Source organism: Petaurus breviceps, unplaced genomic scaffold (genome assembly GCF_028583685.1).
Source record: "Petaurus breviceps papuanus isolate PSGF00001 unplaced genomic scaffold, PetGlider_PUasm1.0 90823, whole genome shotgun sequence".
NCBI classification, from domain to species: Eukaryota; Metazoa; Chordata; class Mammalia; order Diprotodontia; family Petauridae; genus Petaurus; species Petaurus breviceps.
In genome coordinates this window covers 4,676,734-4,699,944 of record NW_027187352.1, presented here as the reverse complement: position 1 = coordinate 4,699,944, position 23,211 = coordinate 4,676,734, and the positions used below count along the sequence as shown (strand labels likewise).

At 43.3% G+C, this 23,211-nt stretch overlaps 1 protein-coding gene across 1 annotated transcript; it reads left to right on the top strand.

The window, feature by feature from the left end:
- Positions 1 to 1,088: 1,088 nt before the first annotated feature.
- KLHL35 (kelch like family member 35) lies at positions 1,089 to 12,115 on the top strand. Its single transcript, XM_069071058.1, has 6 exons — positions 1,089 to 2,499; positions 3,311 to 3,495; positions 4,279 to 4,397; positions 6,674 to 6,862; positions 9,675 to 9,863; positions 11,311 to 12,115. The coding sequence occupies exons 1-6, from the start codon at positions 1,646 to 1,648 to the stop codon at positions 11,521 to 11,523; spliced, it is 1,749 nt and encodes a 582-aa protein (XP_068927159.1). The 5' UTR covers positions 1,089 to 1,645; the 3' UTR covers positions 11,524 to 12,115.
- The last annotated feature ends 11,096 nt before the right edge of the window (positions 12,116 to 23,211 follow it).

Genomic DNA, 23,211 nt, shown 5'->3' with positions numbered 1-23,211 from the left:
CAGATAAAGAAACAGAGGCCCAAAGAGCATGACTACCCCACAGGCTGACTCTTCTTTCTTTTTCCTCCTTACACATTCTGTTCCTCCATTCCAGTTGAGGCTACAGAGAGAGAAGCAGTCCAATACTTAGATATTTTACTACCCACAGGACCATTTAGGTCTGGGAAACTCCAGATGCCCTCATTTGACAGGTGCGGAAATGAAGCCCTTCACAGGGGAGATGATTTTCCCAAAGTCACATGCTAGTAAATGTCAGAGCTGAGACCAGAACTCCTCACTCCCTGTTCATTTCTCTTTCCACTATATCAGGTCATTTAACAATAAAAATAACTCTCATTTCCATATGTGTTAAAACAAATAGACCACTTTCCTCACTGAGGTCCTATGAAGCAGAGAGTGCAAGGGTGACCATGCAAGAGCTTTGTTGTTCTCGAGCCGTTTCAATCATATCTGACTCTTCATGACCCCCTTTGGGGTTTTCTTGGCAAAGATACTGGAGTGGTTTGCCACTTTTTCCTTCTCCAGCTCATTCTACAGATAAGGAAACTGAGGCAAACAGTGTAAAATGACTTGTCCAGTGTCACCCAGCTAGTAAGTGTCTGAGGCCAGATTTGAACTCTGGAAGATGAATCTTCCTGACTCCAGCTTGAACTCTACCCACTGTACCACCTAACTGTCCCATGAAAGATCAAAAAAGGGTAAACCCTCTTTGAACAATGGAGGGTGCCTAGAATGGTGAGAGGGCTAGAAACTATGTCACAGGAGGAAAAGTTGAAGGAATTGGGAATATTTAGACCAGAGTTGACACTAATAACTGGAGGGGCTCTCAGTCAGTCAATAAACGTTTATTAAATGCCTATTATGTGCCAGGCACTATGCTAAATGCTGGTTCAGAAAAGCCTCTTGCAGAGAGTGGCACCTGGGTTATGTTTTGAGAGAAGATAAGAATCTTTTCAGTGGAGGGGGAGAGGGAAGGCATGCATTCCAAACATGGCAGCAGCCTGTGAAAAGGTAGGAGCCAGATGTGCAAGGAATGGGCTAGTAAACCCAGCTGGAGTGGGATGGAGAAGGCATGAAGGGGAGGTATGTGGAATAAGACTGGAGAGGGAGGTGGGAGCCAAGCTGTTGGAGGGCCCTAAGAGCCAAGTTGAGGATTCTGTATTTATTCTAGAGTCACTGAAGATTTTTGAGTGGGGGGAGTGCTGTGATCAGATCTGTGTTTTTGGAGTATACATTTGGAAGTTCTGTGGAGGATAGATCTAGAAAGGGGAGAGACTGGAACCTGAGAAACCAATCACAAGGTTATTGCAATAGTGCAAGTGAGAGGCAATGAGATGATGAAGGTAAAAGCTACATCAGTGGAGAACAGGGGATAGAATGGGTATCTTTGTTTGGTTCTCCAACGTCTAGAACCTTGCCAGGCACAGAATAGATGTTTAATTAATGTTTGTTGGCTTGGATTGAATTGAGGTGTGTGATCACTCTCTGCAAGTGATTATTCGAGTAGTAAAGGCAGGGGGCCTCGAGCTGGACCCTGAAAGATGGGGTCACAACCCACTTCATCACCTTTGCCTTCTCTCCTTCAAGCCTTTGAAATGTTGAAGGGAAAAGTAATTTCTCACTTGTTTATTTTTAATAAAACAGGATGCCTGAAAGCCCTACCAATAAAGAAGCAGCGTCTTGCTCAGACCATCCATCCCATGCCGTGCCCTGTGTTAGCTCTGACCATAGCCAGCATGTCCTGCAGACACTCAATGTGTCCCAGCTCCGAGGTACCCTCACAGACGTGGTCTTGCGGGCTGGTGACTGTGACTTTCCTTGTCACCGTGCAGCCTTATCGGCTGGCAGCACCTACTTCCGGGCCCTATTTGCTGGTGGTGGCCCCCAGGAAGATGTGATACCCCTTCCTCAAGTCTCCCCAGGAGTCCTGGGCCTGCTCCTGGACCACCTCTATGGGGCTGGCATGAGCCTGTTGGAGGAGGATGCAGCTGCTCTCCTGGCCCTGTCTGACCTGCTGGGGGTGATTCCACTTCGGGAGGCCTGTGCCAACTTCCTGGAGGGCCGGCTTGGACCAGAGAACTGCCTGGCTTTTCTCAGGCTGGCCCAGACCTTTTCCCTGCCCTCACTGGCAGAGGGGAGCCGGCGGGTGCTATGCCAGGCATTTTCAGAAGTCTCTTTCCAGCCTGAGTTCCTGAAGCTGGAGCTGGCCCAGGTGGCTGAGCTCCTGGCTGATGAGAAGCTTTCGGTCGCTAGAGAGGAGGCTGTGTTTGAGGCTGCCATGCGCTGGGTGCGCCATGACCCTCCTGCCAGACTTGGACAGCTGCCATGCCTGTTAGAGCAGGTTCGGCTTCCCCTACTGGCCCCAGCCTACTTTCTGGAGAAGGTAGAGGCTGATGAGATGGTTCGGGCAAGCCGTGAGTGCCGCCCACTTCTGCTGGAGGCTCGCCAGTGCTTCATCCTCGGGAGGGAGGGCAGCTCATGGAGGGCAACCCCCAGGAGGTAGGGGGGGGGTCCTTTAGGGCAATGCTTATGTATCTGGGGGATACATTCTCTTGCCCTGGGGAACCCTGGGATTGAGTAAAATCAACAGATGTATCACTCAGTGAAAGTGATGACAAATGAAAATTAGGAGGGTAGCTGATTGGTCAGTGGAATCAGATGGAATAATGGTCGATAGACTCAAAGAGAGGTCATCAGAATTAGTGGTTAGGGGTTTGTGGAGATGAGGAAGGGGGTGGGGGGTGGGCAGGGGAGGCTATAGAGTGGAGCTCAGCACAATTTTTTCTAATAGTATTTTAATTTTTTTCAATTACATGTAAAGAAAACTTTTAACATTCATTTTTTATGAAATTTTGGAGCTCAGCATGATTAATGGTCAGTGGCCTGAAAGGTCAGCCGCTGAGACATTGGAATGTTAGTAGTCTGGATAGTAAGTGAGACCAGTGGTCAGTGGGATGAGGATCAGACAGGTTAGTCATCATTAAACAGAGGAGGCCATTAGGATGGTCAATGGAATTAGTATTCAGGAATAGCCTAAAAAAATCAATGGAATTTGGGTCAGTAGCCTGAGGGGACAATCCCCAGGTAGGTAAATGGGATTAGTGATCATTTCTGAAAGGGAAGTAATCAGTGCCTTGAGGGATCACTGGGATGCTGGCAGGTCAGTTGCCCAAGGGTGAGATTAATGGTGGAGAGAAAGTGGGTCAGCAGCCTGAGATTAGTGGAATTCTTGGTCTCTTCCTGGGCAGTCCAGAGAAGGGCAATTGGCTCCCTCCCCTCCCCCCCCCCAATCCCTTCCTCCTGGTACTAGGTTTATGGATCTGGCCGAAGTGATTGTGGTGGTCGGTGGCTGCGACAGGACAGGGCTCCTGACATTCCCCTTCGCTGGTGCCTATCATCCATGGAGCCGCCAGTGGAAGACACTACCTAGCGTGCCCGGCTGCACCAAATCTGAGTTTGCAATGTGCGCCATGAAGAACGATATCTACCTCTCAGGTGAGGGCAGGGTGCCAGCTCGGGGTCCATCACAACCTTGCTTAGCTTGGCTGAGAGCCTGGGGGCAGAGGCTTCTTCCAGCCCTCCTTTCCACCCACGAGAGGGCCTGAAGTAACTGGGTTCCCCTTCATTCTCTCCTCCTGTTCTACTGTTACCCCCACTTCCCCATCCAGAATGTTAAGAGTTCAAAATACACCTGGAGATAATGTAGGCCAGTTCCCCAATTTACAGATGAAGAGACTGAGGTCCAGAGAAGGAATGAGATTTGTCTGTGTTATAGAGGAAGGTGGTGGGCTGATCCAAGAGGGAAACTAACATCACTTACTAGCATGATCTACAAGGACTGTGTGACCTTGGCAAGTCCCTTCTGTTCCCAGGCCCTAAATTACCTTATCTCCAAAATGATGAGGTTGAATTAGAGGATCTCCTCTCACCACTTCCTTCTCTATCACTCTAGGATTGGAGATCCATCCAAGCTCTGACATTCTCTTTTCTTGAAGGGGGAAGGCAAGGCAATTGGAGCTAAGTGACTTGCCCAAGATCACACACCTAGTAAGTGTGTCAAGTGTCTGAGGCCAGATTTGAACTTGGGTCCTCCTGACTGCAGGGCTATGCTCTATTCACTGCGCCACCCAGCCGCCCCAGGACATTCTCTTTTCTAAGATCTCTTCCATTGCCAACTTTATCTGTTTTCTGTTCTAGGGTCCCTTTCAGGTCAGACATTCTCTGTTCCATATTCAAGGTTTTTTCTGTCTCTGACATTCTATGGTTTACTCTCCTCAGGTGGCCACATCCACAGCCGAGACCTCTGGATGTTCCGATCTCAGCTGCAGACGTGGGTTAGGGCAGCCTCCCTGAACGAGGGCCGATGGAGGCATAAGATGGCTGTCCTGCAAGGGCAGGTAGGTGGGCCCCACCATCTGGGTCGCCAACCCTCTGGGGTCTCTCAGGTTCCTGGAACTACCCTATAAAGAGCTCCATCCCAAGGCTGGACTCTTCCAGAAGGCTCCAAGTCCAAAGAGCCCCACTGTACACTCAGTACAGGCCTAGGGGGTGTACGAGGCTGGTAACAACAGGGCAGGAAGCACAACTGGGGCATCCCTAAGACCAGGGGAGTGGTTCTTCCCTCCCAAGGCCTACAGTGAACCTCCCTGGTGGTAAAATGGGAATATAACAGCCCCTACCTTTGATGATCAAATGAGATATTTGTAAAGCACTTTGTAGGCCTTAAAGTGCCATGTTAAGGCTAGCTAGAGATCCAGGAAAAGACCGATCAGGCCAGAGCTAGCTATTCTCTCTCTCTCCAATCTATCTATCTATCTATCTAGCTAGCTATATCTATAGTTATATAAATACCCTAATTAATATACCCAACAAATGCACGTTTGTGCTCTTCATCTAAAAGAGTCACCTAAAGAGCATGTGCCCCAGGGACATATAGTTTAATCAGGGGAGACAATACGTATGTACACAAGCCATATACAAGACACAAAGCTCACTCTGGATGGGAAGCCCCAGATCTTCAGAATTTGTACAGAGAATCTTTTTATTCCTCACTGCTTCCCAAACCTCCCCTGACTCCTGAGCTCCTATTCCAGGTCCCTGAACCTGCTTGGTTTCTGCATTATACCTGATCCCTAATTCTCTTCCCCATTCAGTTGCTGCCTCCAAAGCTGGATGCCCTAGCCTGCCAGCTGCTCCTGCTCCCCCTTCTGCCCCCATCTCCACACAATGGAGAGTGTCCATTTCTAAGGGTGATTTATACAGGAAAGATAATGTGCAGATTTGTAAACTGTGAGATCATTAGAAATAAAGGGCCAGAATCTACCCATTCCAGCCTAAATGGACTGAAACTTCCCTCTCTGGAGTTAACAATTCCCCAGGCATACATCTCCCCTGCTTCTGGACCCACATGAAATTGGCATCTTCAATAGAACTATAACCAGGGTAGGGTGTTTGGGACTTTGTCCCAGGGTGCTGATATCACTTGCAGTCCTTTAGCAATCACAGCAGGGGTGGGGAACCTCTAGCCTTCAGCTGACATGTGGCCTTCTAGATCCTTAAGTGCAGCCTTTTGACTGAATCCAAATTTGTTTGCTCTGTAAAATTTGGATTCGGTCAAAAGGCCTCACTTAAGGATCTAGGAGGTCACATGTGGCCTGAAGGCTGAAAGTTCCTCAACCCTGAGTTAGCAAAATATAGTTGGAAAGAATTAGTTAAATTAGGAAACTATCTGGGGAATTGCCTGGCAGCCTCCCACCAGATAAGCCCCTCCTCACCTGTCTTTTGATGTTTCTTCAGCAGCCTCTGTGTCTTAGGGCCTCCATGGCTCCCCTCAACAACAATACCCCCAAAACAACTGAATTAAGGTTGTTATACTGCCTACACCCAGGATGGACATTTCTTGTTATAGCTCTAGACTTCGTCTGTAATTGGTGCTAGATCCAACTCATGGATCCAATCCACTGTTCCCGGTTCCTTTTTTTTTAATCCCATTAGGAATCCTCCTGCTCCATTTCTACCTAAACTGTACCTATTTGCCTCCCTCAGCCACCCACCATCAAAAAAAGAAATCCACAAGGGAAAGAAAAGGAAACACAGACAAGGTTCCCATTATTCCAGGGATAGAATGTTACCATTGTGAAAGTATACTGTAGATTCATGGACCTTTAAGAACACAAGAGACCACAGAATCTAACTTCCTCTTTATTTTACAGAAGAGGAAACTGAGTCCCCAGGAAGGGAAGGGACTAGTCCAAAGTCACAGTACTGCTACGTGAGGGATTTGAACCCAGGTCTTTGGACTTTAAAGTCCAGCATTCCTTCCATTAAGCCACACTGATCTCATAAAGATTGAGGAAGGACTTCCAAAGGAGGTGGGATTTGACCTGGACCCTAAAAGGAGGATAACATTCAGTGGGCGGAGAGGGAGGAAAAGGGAAGGAAGGAGGGGAGACGTGGAAGAGATGCAGGAAAGGACTAGTGGGCCAGAGCAGAGGCTTCATATAGCAGGAAGTGTTGGGAGATCAGGCTACAGAGGTAGGTAGAGACCACAGAAGTGGGAAAGCCTCAAATCAGAGCTGAAGAACTTGAACATGCTGCTGTGGGCAGCGAGGAGCCATTGCAGGACATTGCCACTGACTGCTTGGTCCTCTGGGCCTCCTCCTCCCTCTCCCAGCTCTATGCCGTGGGAGGCTTTGATGGTGCCCACCGCCTGGGGAGCGTGGAGTGCTATGACCCCTTCTCCAATACCTGGGCCCCCACGGTCCCACTCCTGGAAGCCGTGAGCTCAGCAGCCGTGGTGACCTGCTGTAATAAGCTCTATGTGATTGGGGGTGCTGTGGACGACAGCACCAACACAGACAAGGTGAGCCAAGGAACAGATCGGGAAAGGGGAAGGTGGGAGGAAGAGAGGATTAGGGTGGAGGGAGGGTGGATGACAGCTTGCCTCTGGAGCCTCTAGCCACTACAGTCTACTAGAGGGTGATGCTGACATTCCCAGGTGCAGGCAGGTACCGTGTTTCCCTGATAATAAGACCTATCCCGAAAATAAGCCTTCCCTTTACTGTGTAAGATTCCTCTAGAATAAGCCCTCCCCCGAAAATAAGCCCTATTGAGATTGCTACTGTAGTGAAGGTGATCCCCTGTGCTACACGCTATATTACGGTACCCTCTGTATGCACCGTCCCCCCCCCCCCCCCCCTAGTAGACCCCCCCCGCGCTCCGAGCTGCATCCAATCAGAGCTGCAGCAGTAAGTGCGTCATCCTGTTCTTTATTGAATTCATTATTGAATAAAGGTACTTTTTTTGTTCACATTTACCTGTTTATTAAAATTGCTGTCAATGTTCATTAAAATAAGCCCTCCCCTGAAAATAAGCCCTCTGGTGTTTTTCTGTCCAAAAAAATTAATAAGACAGTGTCTTATTATCGGGGAAACACGGGTAGCTTCTTCCTTCCTGATCAATACAAGGCCCTTGCACTTAGTCCAGTCTGACAGCCCTTGGTTCAATTCCACTAAACAGATCCAAAGCTAACATTTGAAAAGCACTTATCTATTATATGCTTTGTGTGCTGAGAGAGAAAGACTTGGACAAGACCCACTTCTTGCCCTCGGGAAGTTCCATGTTTAGAAGGAAGGCCATGTACACCCTACTGAGAGTTATAATTGAAAAACAGAAGGTGATAAAAACATAAGGGAGGGGGGCAGCTAGGCGCCACAGGGGATAGAGTGCCAGCCCTGGAGTAAGGAAGACCCAAGTTCAAATCTGGCCTCAGATACTTACTAGCTGTATGATCCTGGGCAAAAGACCTAACCCAATGACCTCTCCCCACAAAAGACAAGAAACATAAGAGAGGAAAAAGTAAAGCGTCATGATATGGAAAGGAAAGATTGTCTCTGCTTTCTGAAGAAGGTAGCCCCTGAGCTGGGCTCTGAAAGATAATGAAGGTTAATCCAATCCAACAAGCCTTTACTGATCACCTACTATGTGCAAAACAGTGTATATACAAAGACAAAAACAGTCCCTGCCCTCAAGAATCTTACATTCAGTATATGTATAGCCTACATCAGACTGCACGCTATCTTGAAGAGCGGAAGAAAATTTCGAACTCAAAATCTTATGGAAGTGAATGTTGAAAACTAAAAATAAATAAATGGATGAATTTTTTTTTTAAAGCATCTTACATTCAACCTGAGGTGGCAGCAGAGGGAAGGGGACCTGGTGGAGATGGAGAGGGGATCTGATTTAGCTGGGGATAGCTTGAGCAGAGGCACCTAGACAAGAAAGCACAGTACTCAGAGAGAAGGAAAAAACAACAACATGATTATAGGATTAGATCTAGAGCTGGGGGGGGTGGGCATCAGAGGCCATCTAGTCAAATACCCTCACTTTACAGATGAGGAAAGTGAGGCCATGAGAGGTTAAGTGGGTCTCTTCTTGCCCCAGGTCATACAGGCCATAAATGTCAGAGGCTGGATTTGAATTCAGGTCCTTTGACTCCAAAGCCAGGACTCTCGTCACTTTACCATGCTGTTTCCCTTAATTTGGCTTTCATTTGAGTGGAGCAGAGAATACAGGAAAGTAAGCAGAGGATTAAGAGGGAAGTTGAGACTAGGATGCAGATGATTTTGAATGCCAGCCCAAGGAGTTTGGACTCAATCCTGTAGTCAGTGAGGACCCACTGGAGTCTTCTGAGCCAAAGAGAAGGACAGTTGGACCTCAGGATCAGGAAGATGCCTCTGGTGGCTACAGGAGGGATGGGGTGAAGAGGAAAGGGATGGGAGGCAGGGACACTAATTAGGAAGCTACTGAAATAGTCCAAGTGAGAAGAAATGAAGTTCAGAATGAGGATATGAGTATACGAATGGAGAGAGTTGAGAGAGGACCCCTAAATTTGGGTGGAGCCCAAATCAGACCCTGATAATCTAATCTAGGGCTCCTTCTCGATCAAAAAAATCTCTGACTCTATCCAGGGGATCTGAACTTTTTTGTATCATGGACCCCTTTGGTAGTCTAGCAAAACCTATGGGGCTCTTTCCAGAATTTTGTTTTTAAATGCATAAAATGAAATATGTAGAATTACAAAGGAAATCAGTTCCATCAAAATAGTTTTTTGTTCAGTCAAATTTGACTCTTCACAACCCCATTTGGGGTTTTCTTGGCAGAGATACTGGAATGGTTTGCCATTTCTTTCTCTAGCTTATTTTATAGATGAGTAACTGAGACAAACAGGGTAAAGTGACTTGACCAGGGTCACACAACTATTAAGTATCTGAGGCCGGATCTGAACTCAGAAAGATGAGTCATCCTGACTCCAGGCCCAGAATACTGTGCCACCTGGCTTCCTTAAAATAGACTTACCAACATATTTAAAAAACAAGTTCACTGGACTCCAGGCTGAGACCTCATGTATGTCTAAATAACTTCCAAACTTTCTATGCAGGATGTAATATTACACTATAGCTTACATTTATTATTACTATTAACAACAATAATAATGATGATAAGTAATAGCTCAAATTGATATAGAGCTTTAAGGCTTGCAGAGCATTCTTCACTCATCTATAGACAAAGGTGGTATGTGGCTAGGAGGGCTGAAGGCCCAGTCCTCTCACCTCCATCTTCCAGCACCAGGAGAATCCATCTCCCTCCCTGACCTTGTTGGCCTCCTTCCTCAGGTGCAATGCTTTGATCCCGGGGAAGACAAGTGGAGCCTCCTTTCTCCAGCCCCCTTCACCCAGAGGTGCATAGAAGCTGTGTCCCTGGATGACACCATCTATGTGGTGGGGGGTCTCCTGAGCAAGATCTTCAGCTATGATCCACGAAGAGATCTCTGGGCAGAGGCAGCTTCACTCCCTGGGCCCCTGGTAAGGAGGGGGCTTGTGTTCCATATGGGCTGATTTTGGGGATGACAGGAGAGCAGGGGAAGCCCCCAAGGGACAAGGTAATCCTTGTCCTAATTCTATTACTGAAGGGCCCTAAAATGCCTCCTAGTTCAGACATTCTGTGTTCCAAGGCAGGGCTCCTAAACTGGAACCCACAGACCATGGACAGATAGATGTCAGGGGGTCAATAACTTTGAATGGAGAAAAAAGTTACATCTTTATTTCAGTGAAAATGGTTTTCTTTGTAATGCTATGCATTTTCCTTTATGCATTTAAAAACAATGTTCTTAAAAGGGTTCCACAGGCTCCACTAAACTGTCAAAAGGGTCTATGACAAATATTAACAAACTCTGTTCTTACATCCCTCCTAGCTCTGACTTTAGACATTCTAAAGTCCTTCCCAGTCTGACATTCTATGTTTTAAGGCATTTCCAATTCTGACATTCAATGTTTTAATGTGTCTTCTAGGACTGACATACCATAGAACTCTAAACTTCTTTCCTTTTTAGTTTTTATACTTTTCAAAGCATTTTCTCATCTACAGTCTCATTTGACTTTCCCTAAAACCTTGTGAGGGAGTCTAGTCAATGGTCATGAGCCCCACTTAACAGAGGGAGAAAACTGATGGCCAATTTTGAAAGTCAAAACGGGTAGCCGACTTTCCCAATCATACAGTGTAAGGCAGTTAGGTGGTTCAGTGGGTAGAGTACTGGGCCTGGAGTCAGAAAGACCTTAGTTCAAATCTGGCCTCAGACACTTACTAGCTGTGTGACCCTGGGCAAGTCACTTAACTTTTGTTTGCCTTAATCCAGTGGAGAAGGAAATGGCAAACCACTTCAGTATCTTTGCCAAGAAAACCCCATGGACAGTGTGAGTCCATGGACTCATGATGGCTGGATATGACTAAACAACAATAGTACATTGGAAAATCTGACTATTTGCTTGACTTGCTGCAATTAAATTGCTTGGCTGATTCTGAGTTGGCTGCCTGGCTCCTCCCAAAGTCAAGGCAGAGGGCAGATGACATCAATGTTTTGGCAAGGGAGATGAGGAGCAAGATGAAGGGCTTGGAGCTTCTAGGAGGGTACTCTCAGTTTTTGCAATATTGTACTAAATATATTATATATAGAATCACAGAAAATTTTAAAACTGGGGGATGGGGAGGGGGGACCTTACAGAGGAGCAGATGCAGCCCTGTCATTTCACAGTGGAAACTGAGGCCCAGAGTGGGTGGAGCCATTTGCTGAATAAGAGCTAGGACTGTCCATGCATGAGTGCTCACACGATTCTGAGATTTTATGATTCCATAATAGTGACATGATGCTAATGTTCTATAAAGATAACTCCCTGACTCTCTAGAGCTGACCTGCTAAGGGAGGGGAAAGGGAGGTGCCAAGCCTAAGGACACGTCTGTCTCTTGGTCTTCCAGGAGAGCTGTGGAGTGACCGTTTGTGGCAGGAGAATCTATGTCCTTGGTGGTCGGGACTCAAGAGGAGAAGGCACAGATAAGACCTTCACCTTTGACCCCCTGAGTGGGTGTTTGGAAAACCAACAGCCCCTGCAGCGATGCACCAGCGCCCATGGCTGTGTCACCATTCTTCAGCACCTGGGCCAGGGACAAAACTACCCTAAATCTAGCTGAGCCCAGAGTTTCGAATAGACACCTAGCTGCACAGCAACCAAGACTAAGGCCACCCAGGCCTCCTGCCTCTACTTCTGTGAGGTCTCTGTGTACAAAAATCCAATTAATTTATTTTCCCCTTTTCTTACAGAAATAAGACATGATTTTAGTTGCACTCATTCAAGCTGGCAAGTGTGTCATTTCTGACTGCAAACAGACCCTGTAGGATTTCACTCCTTACCTCCAGATTGCCTTACCTTTACATAGTGCTTTAAAGTTTATTCTAAGGCACTATAAATGTTTGAGCTGTCATTATTACAAAATATTTCACAGTTTTGGAAAGGCTCTCTCAGCTGTTTCTTAGACATCTTTTCTGAACTTCTTTGCTCTGATCTCACTGCCTGGTATATTTTAATTGTCAGAGTTCAGAGCTGGAAGGGACCTTAGAGTTCATCTTGTCCAACGTTTTTTCATTTTATAAGTGAGAAAACTGAGGTCCCGAGAAAATAAGTCAGTTGCCGAGCAAAATGGTAGAATTAAATAAAAGCCGGGTCTTCTGAGTCACCAAAATCAGAATTGGACCACAATTCAGGAAACATACATAAAGCATGTGTTCAAGAGACTAAGGGAGATTAAAAAAAAAAAGTCGTTTTTGTCTTTTTTTTAATTAAATCTTGAATATGGTCTCTGAATGTGTTGCTTTGCAAAGAGCCCTGGGCTGGGAACCTCGAGACCTCTCTAGCAATCACGGCATGACTTACATACCCTGGACCCAGGTTTCCCCTTCTTTAAAAGGATGGGGTTGGACTAAATGATTTTTAAGTCCCCTTCCAGCTCACACATTCCATGTTCTAGGGCCCCTCTCAGCTCTGACATTCTCTGTTTTAGGGCCCTCTCAGCTCTGACATTCCATGTTCTAATGCCCCTTCCAGCTCTGACATTCTCTGTTCTAAGGTCCCTTGAAATTCTAATAGTCTACATATTAAGAGTATTTCTAACTCTCAGTGTTCTATGATGTGGGAGGAGCCAAATGGATTTTATAATCCCCTAGTCTTTCACATCCGAGGAGCTGACAGAGAGAGGCTGGTCTTGGCTATCTTTTCTCTAAAATTCTACCCCCACTTCTCATTTGCATATAGATTACTTTTTAAAGGTAAAATGTCCACATGTTTTTCATTGAGCTCTGATGAGAAGCATGGTGTCCCCATCAGGCTCCCCCTGCACCTTCCTTTGCCCACAGGCCCCCTGGAGGTGCTGGTGCTGAGGCTTCCCCAGCTGGGGCCAGTCTCATCAAAAACGCTGTTTTCCAGCTGAGCCTGGGGTCCAGACTGATTAACCAGGATTATAGGCACTGGGACCATCTGGAAGCCACTGATAATGACAGAAGAGGCCACCCCATCCCCCACCCGGTCACAGCAATCCCTAGGATCATGCTGGTAAGGGAGAGTCAGCCAGGAAGCATCAGGGATACAGGGTATCAGGAATGAGACACGGCAACATGAACACTTCACCCCCCTACTCCAATCCATCCCTTCAACCAGACTGCAAAAGTCCAGGCAAATCAAGATGAATCCCTCCCTAAAAACAATGAGCATCTTAATAATGTTTGATGAGTTGGCATTTAGTTGGCAATGTTCTCTGGGTAGGGAGCTGTGTACTGCAGAGGGATGATAGAAAGGGGATAACCACTGGCCTCAGGGAAGCCCCTGATTTGAATGTGGAGGGGAGAGGGAAGACAGACAAGCACATCTTCTGCCAGTGTTAAATGCCCAGACTGATCTATCATGGGCAAGCACCTTGTAACCTTTTCTCCCTGATCAGAATATTATTCTGACAGGTGAGTGAGAAGGATGAATTGAACAGCTTGGAAGTAAATGAGTGAGAGGAGGGAGGTAGCATGTGCCCTAACATGAGATCAGTAGGTGAGACCAGGACATTCAATCTAACTCTGCCACTGAAGGACTTTGGGAAAGTGGATGAGGATAAGTTTCATCTCTATGAGCCTTATTTTCTTCCTCTGACCTATGAAAATATTGGACTAGATCAGGGATTCTTAACCAGGGATATATGAAGTATATCTCCTACTATTTTGATAACTGTACTTCATGATAATGGGGTTCCTTTGTCATCCCATGGATTTCATTTTATTATTCATTTAAAAACATGATTCTGAGAAGTGGTCCCTAAGCTTCAGCAGACTACTGCCAAAGTGATCCAGAGCACATACACATGCACACAAAATCAAAGACCCTCTGGACTAAATGACCCCTAATGTCCCTTTTAGTTCTCAGTACCTATGATTCAAAGTAGATATCTGTGGCCAGAGCAGAGGGTACCAACTGTGGCCATTTGCTGCAGGGACCCTAATAAGCACATGTCTATCTACCTAATTCCCTGTCAGGAAGGCTCAAAGCCAGGCTTTGGGGACACTTCTCAGAAAAGGAGCCTAGGAGACAGTGGAGGAGAAAGTGCCATCCAAGTATTGGAGTTACAACTGAAAAGCCAAATCAGTGTTCTGGGAATTATGACATTGGAAATAGAGGAGCCCAAAGATCCCCTAACTCACAGGATCACAGACCACTGTATCTAACCCCCTTGTTTTCAGATGAGAAACTAAGGCATAGAGAGGAAGAGACTTCCCCAGAGTCACAGAGGTAGTAAGTGTCAAGGTTTTCCTAACTGCAAGCCCAATGTTCTATCCACTATACCACAATTACTCTCTAAATCCAAGTTTCTCAACTTACACAATAAGAATTTGAAGCTGAGAGAAACATTAGCATATACTGGGAAAGAGGGCTAGGTATGGACTCAAAGGAACTAAGTTCAAGTTTTGTCTCTATTCATTTCTATCGATATGACCTAAGGTAAGTCACTGAATATCTCTAGCCTCAGTTTCCTCATCTACAAAACGAGGGGCCTGGACTAGAACAGGGGCCCTTAATGTTTTCTGTGCCTTTCAGCAGTCTGGAGAAACCTATGGTCCTCAAGATCATGTTTTTATATGCATGAATAAGAAACCAATTATACTGAAATACAATTATCAGAATATTTAAAAAATAAGTTTATGTACTAGTTAATCCCTGAACTAGATCATCTCTATGGTCCTCCTTCCTAGATTGCACAGTAAATCAGTGGCACTTAAAAAAAATTAACTAAATTTCAACATAATTGGTTGCCTATGAAAACTAATGGATTCTGTGGATCAATAGATTCTTAAAGATTTTATTACATGAATTTAAAAACCTTATTCTGAGGAGTTCATAGTTTTGCCAGACTGCTAATGGGGTCCATTTCCCCCACCTACATCTCAAGAAAACATAGGGAGCCATCATCTGCCAAGGCTGGGTTTAGAAGCTTTCTCTGAATGCTGATGGGTATGTTTGACAGTTACAATCTCCCCCTGTCAACCAGCCCTCTGTTCCCTCTGCCCAGAAAAGGAAAAAAAAAAACCCTCCACACTCAATTCCAAATTGGGAGGGGGAAGCCCCGCCCGGCCAGAAGCAATTTGGAACTAAAGGAGAATGATTTCAGATAGGCAATTTACACAGCAGGTGAGCCCCACACTTAACAAAGCTTTCCCTCACACAAAGACCTCGAGGAGGTCTGAGGGCTCGTCTGGATGCAGGGTGGAGGGCCGAAGAGGGAACAAGATGAATGCATTACAACCTCCCCCTCTTTCTCTGGCAGAGACAAAGATGTCTGCTTGATTCACAGCTCTTTCAGCTAAGCTTGGCTTCAAATTGAGGAGCTAATTTCTAGGGGCACAGTTGGAGGAGCGAGAGGGACCCAATTTCACTCTGAATTATCCTAAACCCACTCCACCTCCACTGGCATACATTTTCTACAGGACACATTGACCTTCTGTGATCATCCAGGAAACAGTCCTCAGCACTAACAAATTGAAATAAAGTTTTTACTGTCTAGGACTGGCAAAGAGATGTCAGTTTCCTCTTCAATAAAATGGGAATGGTAAACTGTGCCCTGCTTACCGGATGGGGCTATTTTAAGTAACACTGAGATAATGGAGGGTAAAACACTATTCCCCCACATCTGGCACCTACTAGCCCTGTCCTCAGAGGCTGGTGCTGAATAGGTTTATTGGATCTACTCAGCATTGTAAAAGGCACTATGGGGAGAGACAGGAGAGGGACTGGGGAGGAGGAGGAATTTTCCTTTCTCAAATTTCCGAATGCTCCCACACACCTCTCCCTCCTTTTTCTTCTTCCCCTCTCTCCCTCTCATTCTCTCTTTCTTCCATTTCATTCTCAAATTCCCATATGCCTGTTCTGCCCCACCAATCCTTTAAAAATAAATAAATAAAAACCATCCCTTGACTTTGCTACCCCATTCAGCTGCAATTCCAGCTTTCTCTTGTCACAGGGAAATTTCTGGAAAATGTCACTTATCGACTGTGTGACCCTGGGGAAATCACATAACTCCAAAGTACCCCAGGCAACTAAAAGAAGGTGACAATTGGCACTGATGAAATCACTGCTTTAATTAAAAAAAAAAAATAAGTTGTCTCCACTCTACATGACCCACTTTTTTCTTCCACCAGTCTACCAAAAACTGGTCACTAATGACATTAAATGGTAAATCCAATGGCATTTTCCTGGCTTTCCCTTTCCTCAATCTCTCTGCAACACTAAACACTGTGGACAACCTGCTTTCATTTCAGACATTTATCAAGCACCTACTATGGCATATGAAGATGAAAAGTAGTTTCTTCCCACAAAACTTAAAGTCTAGTTGGAGGAGATAAGAACAGGAATAGACATAACTATACAAAAAAAGAACTGGGTTATGTGCACAGATGTCAGAGAGGTCTAAGAATCAAAGGGAAGAAAGGTAACTCCTGGGTTTGGGGTGAAAAGAAAGGTGCCTCCAAGGCAGGACCCGAGCCTAGTGAGAGGTTTGTATTGAGGTGCAACCTTCCTAAGATAGGAGGAGCTTATCATCAGAAGGCTGATGCTCATTAGGGCAAAGGCTACATAACTTTTTTTTGTGTCATGGACCCCATCGGCAGTCTGGTAAAACCTATGAACTCCTCAGAATAAGGTTTTTAAATGCATGTAACAAAATCTGTAAGATTCTATTGATCCAGAGTCCATTAGTTTTCATAGGCAACCAATTATGTTGAAATTTAATTTTTTTTAATGAATGGACCCCAGGGTAAAAGACTTTTCCAAGTAAGTTTCAGAAAACTTCGAAAGTTGAGGTGGGGGGAAAGGCATGGATCAAGCTAATAAACATTTATTAAGCACCTATTGTGGGCAGAGCAGTGTGCTAAGGAGGAATGTGGTCTCTGTCCTTGTGGAGACAAACACAGAGGAAGAAAGAAGAGCACCAAGGACAGAACCCTGGAGGATAAGGAAACAGTGAAGGAGATAGGGATCAAATATGTACAGAGTAAGGTAAGAAGAACCAGGAGCATTTGAGAAGTCAGGGGAGAAAAGCCTATCTAGAAGGCATTCTTCAGCAGTTCCCCTCTGTACTTTGTCTTCCAGATCATTGGTTCTCAAAATGTAATTCAGGGACCCCTTGGGAATTCTTAAAACCTTTCAGGGGATCTGTGAAGTCAAAGTAGTAAACTATTTTCAAAATAATACCAAGACATTTACATTCCTAATACAGTAAATATTGATAGCTACAATCTATATAAACTCTCTCTGGAGGGATCCTCAATAAGTTTTAAGAATATATAGGGGGGAAATCCTGAAAAGAAGGCAAGGGGATATGAACTGGTCTCAAGACTAAAAAGTAGTCTTGGGAGAGCTCAAGAAAGATTTTAAAAGCCAAATTAGAGAGTAGAAGATAAATTGACTAATTATTTTAAAAATACAATTGGAAAAATGGAAAAAAAAATTCACTGAAGAAAACAGCTCCTTAGAAAGTACAGTTAGCAGGGGCGGCTAGGTGGAGCAGTGAATAGAGCACCGGCCCTGGAGTCAGGAGGACCTGAGTTCAAATCTGTCTTCAGACACAACACAAAAACTAGTTGTGTGACCTTGGGCATGTCACTTAACCCCAATTGCCCTCCAAAAAGTGCCAAAAAAAAAAAGTACAATTAGTCAAATGGCAAAGGAGGTACAAAACCTAACTGGAGAAAATAATTTCTTTTTTGTTGTTGTTGTTCTAGAAATGCTTATTTCATGAAATACACATTATTGAAACAGTTTTCTTTAACAAATAGTTTGAATAGTCTTAAGATCAACCATTGTGCTGAGAGCAAGCAAAGGCGACTAAAGGAAAGTAATTTCAGTTCTCCTTTTTCTTCCCTATGAATGATTTCTGTCTTGCCCACATAGTGTGGCTTGCTCTCTCAGTCTGGTCTCCTGCCAGGAGCTTCTGTGATGGAGATGATGGAGTGTTCTGAGTTTGGTAGGATTTTTGGAGAGCCATGAGAAAAGAAGGAAATTAAGCTTCGCTTGGATGGGGGGCTGAAGTCCTGGCTGGCGTTCCTGTGAAGAGCTGACCATTTTTTAAAAACAAATTGCTCTGGTGGGAACACCCATTATTCTGAGGTGGTAGCAGAAGGTGCAGAGATTAGCCACTGTCTCAGAGCCTTCAGCCCCTGGCTGTGAGAGCTGCCCACACAGCTGAATGGTGTCAGGCAGCAGTATGGGGGGGGGGGGGGGCTGGTAGGAAGAAGCACTTGGTGGTCATATGCTCTCAGCTTAGCCACCCATACTACCTAGAGAGATGGGTTTATACTTGGCTACATGGGCACACAAGTGCATATACACACAAACCCATGCAGAGGATTCCGGGAAGGGGGGGAATCTTTCTCTAGAGTAGGACTGGAGGTGGGGGTGGAATGGAAGAGAAAGAAGACAGGTTGTTGTTGTGATAGGGAGCAGGGTAGAAGAGTTCTGTGACTTCACAGCCAGTAGATCCTTGGTTTTTTTTTTTGGTGGGGGGAGATGTGAGGAGAAAGGCATATGAAAGAAGCAGGAGTTACAGAAGAGTTGAGCCCTTGATTCCTTCCCTTTCCCTGATATCTCCAAATACCCAGGCCTTTCCGACTCCCGATGAAAAAAGACGAGGGAAAGGGGTCTAAAGTTAGTGGAAAAGACCTTTGGCTAATCCAGGAATTGTTAAAAGTCCTAGCTGAGAGGCCTGGTTCACAGCAGCCGAGGTAAAGCAGCAACAGCAGTAGCAACCTCCTTCCCCAGTGCTGAGAAACGCAGGCTGCTTTTTTAGGTGGGTGTGGGCGAGCATATATCTGGAAGTTCTAGAAACTGAACCTCGGCCTTCCTTCTCTTTATCCACCCAGCTTCTCCCCTTCCCACCCTGCCCCTTGCTCCTGGCTCTGGGGCTGGGCCTGTGACGTCCAAAAATAATTTCTTAAAAATAAAAATTTGCCAAATGGAAAAGGAGGTACAAAAACAAACTGAGGAAAACAATTCTTTAAAAATTAGAATTAGACAAGTTGAAGCTAATGGCTCTATGAGGCATCAAGAATCAGTCAAACAAAATCTAGACAATGAAAAAATAGAAGAAAATGTAAAATAACTCATTGGAAAAACAACTGACCTAGAAAACAGATCCAGAACAGAGAATCTAAGAATTATTGGTCTACTGGAAAATCATGATGGAAAAAAGAGCTGGGACAGTATCTTCCAAGAAATCATCAAGGAAAACTACCCTGAAGTCCTAGAACCAGAGGGTAAAATAGTCATTGAAAGAATCCACCAGACCACCTCCTGAAAGAGATCTCAAATTGAAAACTCCAAGGAATACTGTAACCAAATTCCAGAATTATCAGGTCAAGGAGAAAATTCTGCAAGCAGCCAGAAAAAAACAATTTAAATATTGTAGATCAGTCAGGATCACACAGGACCTTGCAGCTTCTACATTAAAAGATCAGAGGTATTGGAATATGATATATCACAAGGCCAAGGAGCTTAGACTACAACCAAGGATCAAATGCCCAGCAAAACAGAGCATAATATTTCAGGCAAGGTCATTCAGTGAAATAAGGGACTTCCAGACCTTCTTGATGAAAAGGTCAGAGCTCAATGAAAAATTTGATCTTCAAATATAGACTCAAGAGAGACATAAAAAGGTAAACAGGGAAAACACACACTTGTTATTCAATAAGAGCAAACTGTTTACATCCCTATATGGGAGGGTGATACCTGCTTATCTTGAGAATTGTATAATTATCATGATATTTAAATGGGATATACATAGATAGAGGGTGTGGGTATAAATTGGTATGATGATAAAAAACCTAATTAAGGGGTACAAAGGGATTGTAATTAGAGAAGAGGAAAGGAGGCAGAAAAAGGTAAATTACACTACATGAAGAGGCACAAAAACATATTAAAGTAGATGGAAAAAAAGGAAGGAGATGAGCTTTACTCTCATTGGTTCAGTTCAAGTAGGGAATAGCATGCTCAGTTATGTATAGGACTCTAACATGAAGAGACACAAAAACTTTCCCTTAGTAGAGGGAAAGAATGGAGGGAGAAGAGCATTGTTTTAGATTTACTCTCATTAGATTTGGTTTGAGGAAGGAATAACATACTTTGTTAAGTATAAAAATCTAACGTGCCCTATAGGCTGTAGTAGGGGAAAGAAAAGGGGGTGGGGTGGTTAGAAGAGAGGGAAGAAGTAGTAAGGGGAAATGGTAGGAAAAGGAAGGGGAACTGATAGGGAGGGAATATTGAGGGAGGCCATGATCAAAAGCAAAACTCTTGAGGAGGGGAAGGGAGAAGGGAGAAATAAAAGCATAAATGGGAGGGAACAGGATGGAGAGAAAGACAGATAATAATCATAACTGTGAATGTGAGTGGGATGAACTCTCCCATAAAACAGAGGTGGATAACAGAATGGGTTAAAAACCAATAATCCTATAATATGTTGTTTACAAGAAACACATTTGAAACAGGGGGATACACACAGGGTAAAGGTAAAAGGCTAGAATAGAATATATTATGCTTAAGCTAAAGTAAAAAAAGCAGGTGTAGCAATTCTAATCTCAGACAAAACAAAAATAAATCTAATTAAAAGAGATAAGGAAGAAAACTATATCCTGTTAAAAGACACCATTGACAGTGAAGTAATATCATTACTAAACATATATGCACCAAGTGGTATAGCATCCAAATTCTGAGTAGAAGTTAAGGGAGTTAGAGGGAGAAATAGATAGCAAAACTATACTAGTGGGGGACCTCAACCTCCCCCTCTCTGAACTTGATAATTCTAACCTCAAAATAAACAAGAAAGAAGTTAAGGAGGTGAATAGAATTTTAGAGAAGGTAGATATGATAGACCTCAGGAGAAAACTGAATGGGGATAAAAAGGAATATACATTCTTCTCAGCAGTACATGGCACATACACAAAAACTGACCATATACTAGGGCATAAAAAACCTTACAAACCAGTGCAGAAAGGCAGAAATATTAAATTCATCCTTTTCAGATCATGATGCAATAAAAATTATGTGTAATAAAGGGCCATGGAAAGAATGACTGAAAACTAATTGGAAACTAAATAAATGGATGAATATTTACAAAAATATAAATTGCCCAAATTAACTGAAATGGAAGTAAAATATTAAATAATCCTATCAAAGAAGAAGAAATTGGACAAGCCATCAATGAACCCCCTAAGAAAAAATCTCCAGGGCCAGATGGATTTACAAGCAAATTCTATCAAACACTTAAAGAATAATTAAATCCAATACTTTATATAGACTATTTGGGAAAACTGGTGAAGAAGTCCTACCAAATTCTTTTTATGATAGAAATATGGTACTGATACCTAAATTGGGAAGAGCCAAAACAGAGGAAGAAAATTATAGAACAATTTCCCTAGTAAATATAGATGCAAAAATTTTAAATAAAACAGTAGCAAAAAGATTACAGCAACTTATCACAAGAATAATCCACTTCAGGGGCAGCTAGGTGGTGCAGTGAATAGAGCACCGGCCCTGGAGTCAGGAGGACCTGAGTGCAAATCTGGCCTCAGACACTTGACACAATTACTAGCCATGTGACTTTGGGCAAGTCACTTAACCCCAATTGCCCTCCAAAAAGCAAAAAAAAAAAAAAAAGAATAATCCACTTTGATCAGGTAGGATTTATTCCAGGAATGCAAGGCTGATTCAATATTAGGAAAACTATCAGTATAAATGACCATATCAGCAACAAAACTAGCAGAAGTCATATGATTATCTCAATAGATGCAGAAAAAGCTTTTGACAAAATACAACACCCATTCCTATTAAAAACACTAGAAAGCATAGGAATAAATGAAGTCTTCCTTAAAATGAAAAGTAGCATCTACCTAAAATCATTAGCAAGTGTTATATGTAATGGGGATAAGCTAGAAGCAATTCCAATAAGATCAAGAGTGAAACAAGGATGTCCACTATCACCCCTGTTATTCAATTTGGTACTAGAAATGTTAACTGTAGCAATAAGAAAGAAATGAAAGGAATTAGAATAGATAAAGAAGAGACTAAGTTATCACTCTTTGCAGATGATATGATTTTATACTTAGAGAATCAAGTAAAAACTACTTAAAATAATAAATAACTTTAGCAAAATTGCAGGATATAAAATAAACCCACATAAATCCTTGGCATTCCTATATATTTCTAACAAAACCCAACAGTAAGAAATAGAGAAATTCCACTTAAAGTTACTATAGACATTATAAAATGTTTGGGAGTCTGCCAAAACAAACTCAGGAATTATATGAACAGAATTACAAAATTACAAAACACTTTTCACACAAATAAAGTCAGATCTAAATAACTGGAGAAACATCAGTTACTTGTGGTTAGGTGGAGTTAATATAATAAAAATGACAATCTTACCTAAATTAATTTACCTATTTAGTGCAATACCAAACTACCAAAATTATTTTATAGAACTAGAAAAAATAATAACAAAATTCATCTGGAAGAACAAAAGGTCCAGAATATAAAGGGAATTAATTAAAAGAAATGCTAGGGAAGGTGGCCTAGGCATATCAGATTTTAAACTGTATTATAGAGCAGCAGTCATCAAAACTACTTGGTACTGGTGGAGAAATAGTGTTGGTAGATCAGTGGAAGATTAGGTACACAAGACATAGTATTCAATGACTACTGTAAGCTACTGTTTGATAAACCCAAAGACTCCAGCTTCTGGGATAAGAACTAACTATTTGACAAAAAATGCTGGGAAAACTGGAAAATAGTATGGCAGAAACTGGGTATAGGCCACCATTTACCAAAATAAACAAAAATATTACACCATATACCAAAATAAAGTCAAAATGGGTTCACAATTTACCTATAAAGGCTGATACTGTAAACAATCTGAGAGAGTAAGGAATAATTCACTTGTCAGATTTATGGAGAAGAGAAGAATTTATGACCAAACAAAAGATAGCATTACAAAATGCAAAATGGATAATTCTGATTACATTAAATTGAAAAGTTTTTGTACAAACAAAGCCAATGTAACAAGATTAGGAAAGAAGCAGAAAATTGGGAAAGAATTTTTACAACCTATGTCTCTGATAAAGGCCTCATTTCTAAAACATATTCTCTACTGAGTCAAATTTATAATAATACAAGTCATTCCCCAATTGATAAATGGTCAAAAGATATGAACAGGAAGTTTTCAGTGGAAGAAATTAAAGATATCTATAATCATATGAAGAAATGCTCTAAATCACCACTGATTAGAGAAATGCAAATCAAAACA